The sequence below is a fragment of the Sinocyclocheilus anshuiensis genome, unplaced genomic scaffold, assembly GCF_001515605.1.
Source record: "Sinocyclocheilus anshuiensis isolate Anshui unplaced genomic scaffold, SAMN03320099.WGS_v1.1 scaffold2468, whole genome shotgun sequence".
Lineage (NCBI taxonomy): Eukaryota > Metazoa > Chordata > Actinopteri > Cypriniformes > Cyprinidae > Sinocyclocheilus > Sinocyclocheilus anshuiensis.
Window position 1 is genome coordinate 165619 of NW_015547755.1, and position 5868 is coordinate 171486.

Genomic DNA, 5868 nt, shown 5'->3' on the forward strand with positions numbered 1-5868 from the left:
TTTCCTTACCACCGCCAAAAAACAAGGCTCGGAAGTAGGGACTCATCTAGGCCAAATACTCACGGTTCACAAAAAACAACTCCCCCTCCACCTGAAGCACTGTGTCAGGAGCAACATTGACAGCATCCTGATCCTCCTCAACTAAATCTTTCTCAGTTCTGATGCTCTGGTCCCTTTCTTGTTTTGTCCAAGTCGATACCACAACAAACCACAAGGGGTAGACGTTGGATGACTGAGCATGTCTAACCCATATATAGTGTATATTACTTTGGGAGTTTATTACTTTTGGGGGTTTTGTGGTATGATCTTGTCATATAATGAAATGTGAAGTTCAAATGTTTGACTTTCGATATAACACCACAATACTGTGTAAATAGTTCTGGTTGGCTGTTCACAATGCAAATGATTATGGTTAACCCTCTGGGGTCCGAGGGTGTTTTGGGGCCTGGAAAAGTTTTGACATGCCCTGACATTAGAAGTGTAGTAGTTTTAATATGGGGCTTTTTTTGAAGCATCCAAGTTTAAGTTCTGTGTGCATCTCAGAACAAGACGTTTTTTATCTTGAAATATCACTCCTCTATGTCTAGAGCGTTGCAACTAACAAAACACGGGCATGATTTTGTGCTTGCAGACCAACTCCCTTAATCTCAATGTTCTGTCCACTTCCGAAAAATGAGGTTTGGAAGTATGGGTTTAGCTGGGCCAAAAGCTCACAGTCCACAAACAACTCCTCGTCCACCTGGAGCACATCATCAGAAGTGACACTGATGTCAGGTGGAGGAGCATCCTGATTCTCCACCTAACCTTAACTAAATCTTTTTCTGTTCTTAAGCTCTAGTCATAAAAAATGTAATTGTCTTAAACCCATTGAAAATGAAATGAGTTTTCAAAAGATTGCCATCCTCCCCATCGGGGAATCGAACCCCGGTCTCCCGCGTGACAGACAGGGATACTTACACTTACACTTGAGTTCTCGCAAAATTAACAGGAATTACTATCAATATTTTTTTAAATTGGGTTATCATGGTTATTATGGTAATTACAATTCAAGCACAGTGTAAATACTGTGGAATATATATGGGAATCTTTTAAAGGGTTTGTTCACACCAAAATGAAAATTCTGTCATTAATTACTCACCCTCATGTCGTTCCAAACCCGTAAGACATTCGTTCATCTTCGGGACACAAATTAAGATATTTTGGATGAAATGTGAGAACTCTCTGACCCTGCGTAGACAGCAACGCTACTGAAATGTTCCCAGATCCAGAAACGTAGTAAGGACATCGGTAAAGCAGTCCGTGTGATATCAGTGGCTCAACTTCAGTTTTGCGAAGCTATGAGAATACTTTTTTGAGCACAAAGAAAACAAAAATAACAATTTATTTAACAATTCTTCTCCCCCGAGTTACGTCTTTCGCCATTTTAGAGAGTATCACAACGCATACGCACGCTTTCCCCGAAGCCAGGGGTAGGCAAGTTCTGTCCTAGAGAGCCGCAGTCCTGCAGAGTTCAGCTCCAACCCTGAAAACAAAACTCACCTGCCTATAGCCTTAGTAATCCTGAAGACATTGATTAGCTTGTTCAGGTGTGTTTGATTAGGGTTGGAGCTGAACTCTGCAGGACTGCGGCTCTCTAGGACCGAACTTGCCTACCCCTGCCCTAAGCATAAACAACGCTGATTACGTTCATGCGCGCGATTTCTCCCCCGAACGTAAACAACCCTGATTACATCGATTACGCTCTTGGGTACTCTCCAAAATGGCGGAAGACGTAACTCAGGGGAGAAGGAGTGGCTCAACTTCAGTTTTGCGAAGCTACGAGAATACTTTTTGAGCACAAAGAAAACAAAAATAAAATTCTTTTCAACAATTCTTCTCCCCCGAGTTATGTCTTCCGCCATTTTAGAGAGTATCACAACGCATACGCACGCTTTCCCCGAAGCCAGGGGTAGGCAAGTTCTGTCCTAGAGAGCCGCAGTCCTGCAGAGTTCAGCTCCAACCCTGAAAACAAAACTCAATTTCATCAGAAATATCTTAATTTGTGTTCCGAAGATGAACAAAGGTCTTATGGGTTTGGAACGACATGAGGGTGAGTAATTAATGACAGAATTTTCATTTTGGGGTGAACTAACCCTTTAATACCATAGTATTTTTTGAAAGCACACTTTTTGGGGTTGTAGAAGCATATGGGCCGTCTGATTATGGATCCACTACTAATGAATGAAACCAGACAGCTGAAGCAGTATCCAGTATTTGGAGACTTCAATGAAGCTTTTTAAAAGCAATTTATTTCACACACCACTGAAACAATACATTCATAAACCACTCAGCAAATCCTTTTGTGCTGATGCATTTAAGACCAAACTCATCCATGTTTACTTTCTCCACACATCAAATCCCCCAAGATGAAAAAAACGATATAAAATGCTGAAATGAAAATCCAAAACTGCATCACCTAGTGTAAACAGGGCGCTTAGTCTTGCCTGTACCTGTCAGAACACCTATAGATTTTTCAACGTACTCGATAAAAATACCCTTCCAGCATTTTTAACTCAAAACTATAGGAGCAGGACACATCATTTATATAAAAAATATATGCATTCTGCATCCACTTCAAGCATTGCATCTAGCTCTGTGATTTCATCTATTTCCAGTTTCTAATTATGTTTGTCACTGTCTTAAGTGTGCAACAGAGACCAAGACAACACGGTTTTCTCCTTCACTCGAATATGTACAAATATTCAAATTACACTGCATATTTTTATGATGTTTTCGAGACCCACTGAGACACTCGACCACATTCAGATGCTTCACCACATTAAATACCTACGATTGTTGCAGCATTTCGGGCTCCATTCAAAACCACTGCTCATTTAGTTTCTACTCCATACTGAACTGGTTATAGCGGGAACTTTAAAGTTAAAAGTGATAGTTCACCAAAAAAACGTGATAGTTCACCAAAAAACGAAAAGTAAGAATGAAATGAAAAAGAATGTTGGTATCCGAACAGTTGATGGTAGCCATTGACTTTGATAGTATTTTTTCCCATACTATGGAAGTCAATGGCTACCGTCAACTGTTTGGTTACCAACATTCTTCAAAATATCTCCTGTTGCGTTCAACAGAAGAAAGACGTGGAGGGTGAGTAAATGATGACAGAATTTTAATTTTGGGGTGAAATTACCGTATTTCATAACAGAAATAAACTTGGAAATAAAATATAGTTAGGCAGCCAACTGGATCGTGACATCTCAACGATCAATGCTGTTTTGTACCAAGAACTCGTAATTGTAGACGTTATCGACAGTTCTTATTTTGAACATGGGTTTAAAGATACCAAAATACCCATGCAGTGCAAAACATTTGGTTTATTTATAATATTAATGGTTTAACGTAGGGGAACAGATGAGTTCAAAAGTAGTAGTTTGGTGACATCCACTGCATAAACATTGTATTTTACACAGTAGAGGCTCGCATGGAAAGAAAAGTAAACACTAAAAATTATGTAACATGGTGGAAGTAGACGCCATATTTAATTTGACGCAACTGTGACTCGATTTGACAAAAATCTTCCAGCAACAAAAATGGTACAACTTGTTGAAAATACGTACGTCTATCCATCAAAGGCTTGTTTTCATTGGCGACAAATTAAATTTGGCATCCATCTTGACTGAAACGTCTATTATTATTAATACTGGAAAAACAATGGCGAGAAATGAACGATGACCTTTTTTGGCAGGTTTTTAACGGTGATAAATAAAACTTAACTCGACGCACACAGCAGAGATAGCAGCAGAAACCAGACAGACAACAGACACCTCGTCGAGGAGGATCGGCTATATATAAATCGAAAAAAAAAACATTAGCTGTGCTGATAGAACGTCACATCATGGCTTCAGTTTAAACTCCATGAAAATAATCATGGAAGACCAGTCGACGTCCTATTCGCTTTAACGCACACATTCACAAACACACGCGCAACATGTGGCCAAGCGCTTGCATTGTCTCCGTCGCCGTCCTCCGAGTGTCGTCGCATCTAAACGGTTAACGTTCACTCATCATCAAAGTTCTGCTGGAGCAGGAAGTTCGCGGCGAGGTTCTCGTTTTTCTCGCAGGCGAAGTAGGCTTGGATGACGAGTCCCTCTGGAAACCCCAGAGCTTTTAACTAGAAAACACAACACAATTTTATAAAATGTTAAAACATGTTGCGTGAAATGACTGTTTAATCATTTTTAATAAATTAAAATATAAAAAATGTTGCCTCAGTAGCTAGCTGGAAATAAAGTTTTTTTTTTTTATATTGTATTTTATTTTAGTTAAAGTTTATTTTATTTCAAGTAACAACATTTTTGTTGACCCTGAAATTTAGTATTTGTTATAATTATCATTACTAGTGTTATTTATGCTATATATATATATATATATATATATATATAATTATTAATACTTCTAGCAGTATTAATAAGTATATATATATATATATAATTATTAATACTTCTAGCAGTTATTTTATTTGATCATTTTATCATATATATACTATTATAATTTTTGAATTAGTTTTTTTATATTTTTTTATATTATTATTTTTTTTATATTTTCACTTTCTGTTAAAGTTTTAGTAATGCTTTTTCCATTTTTAAAACACGTCTATATAGTTTTATTATTTTTTATTTATTAGGTTTAGTTTATTTAGTTTTTATTATTTTACTATTTCAAGTTAAACTAAAAAATGAGAAATGTTAATTGAAATAAATCTTTTTTATAGTTTATTATTTCATTTTATTTATATAAAATAATTTACTTATCATTGCAAATGTCATTTCATGCTGACTTTAAGTACAAGTGGATAGGTTTATTAGTATTTTATTTTAATTTAAAACACATTTGCAGCTTTAAAAATGGGCTTAATATTAACTGAAATAAAGGGAATGATTAAATTGTTTTCACATTTTTTGTGTAATCTCTTTGATATTAGCGTGACCAAATGGATAACTAGTATAACTAAATTTGACATTTTCCTGTATGTTGTCAGAAATTACACTTCATCTTTAAGCACTGTTAGCGTACCCTCTCGATGGCCTCCTTCTCCTGCGGCGTGACCTGGATGTAGTTGGTCTGTGGTGCGCTGGGAGCTTCAGCGGCTCCGGCCTCGCCTTCGTGTGGCTCGTTCAACATCTGCACAAACCGCTCCTGATGCTGCGTGATTTGCTGCACAGAAAAATAAACGCACATTCAGCGGCGCGCGTCCGACCGCAGCGGCTCAGTGCTGAGCTCCACCCACCTGCAGGAGCTGCGGGTTGTCGCGGCCCAGCTGCTGCAGGAGCGCCGGCAGGAGCGCCGGGTTCTGCTGGATGATCTGACGCATCTGCTGGAACTGCGGCTGGCTCCTCAGGAACTCCAGCGGGTTTGCCGAGGCCTGCGCCGCTCCCGACTCCGCACCTGTTCACAGGATAGAAAGGGCTGTAGAGGAGTCTGGACTGGGGCAGCGGTAGACCGACATCGAGGGAAAGTGAAAAGAAAACCATTTTCTGTGCCTCCAAATGAGAAAGTAAAAATAATGTCAACGTTTTAGAAGTGTTTACTTTTTGTTTATGCTGTATGTGTTGACCCTCATGAAATTCGCCAAAAATCAACATTATAAATATAATAATTATGCATATGTGACCCTGGACCACAAAACCAGTCTTAAGTGTCAATTTTTCAAAATTGAGATTTCTACATCATCTGAAAGCTGAATAAATAAGCTTTCCATTGATGTATGGTTTGTTGGGATAGGACAATATTTGGCTGAGATACAACTATTTGAAAATAATATACGTTTCTTATTTATTTGGTTGTATATATATATATATATATATATATATATAT

The 5868-nt window shown here is 38.0% G+C and overlaps 1 protein-coding gene across 1 annotated transcript in view; it reads right to left on the reverse strand.

The window, feature by feature from the left end:
• Nucleotides 1-3122: 3122 nt before the first annotated feature.
• Nucleotides 3123-5868, reverse strand: part of LOC107704496 (UV excision repair protein RAD23 homolog B-like) — a 13213-nt gene continuing 10467 nt past the window's right edge. The window contains exons 8-10 of the mRNA XM_016507430.1: nucleotides 5282-5439; nucleotides 5068-5208; nucleotides 3123-4165 (exon numbers count right to left, since the gene is read on the reverse strand). Of these exons, the coding sequence (XP_016362916.1) occupies nucleotides 4052-4165; nucleotides 5068-5208; nucleotides 5282-5439 (413 nt within the window). The 3' untranslated portion in view covers nucleotides 3123-4051. The remainder of the gene's footprint in view (nucleotides 4166-5067; nucleotides 5209-5281; nucleotides 5440-5868) is intronic.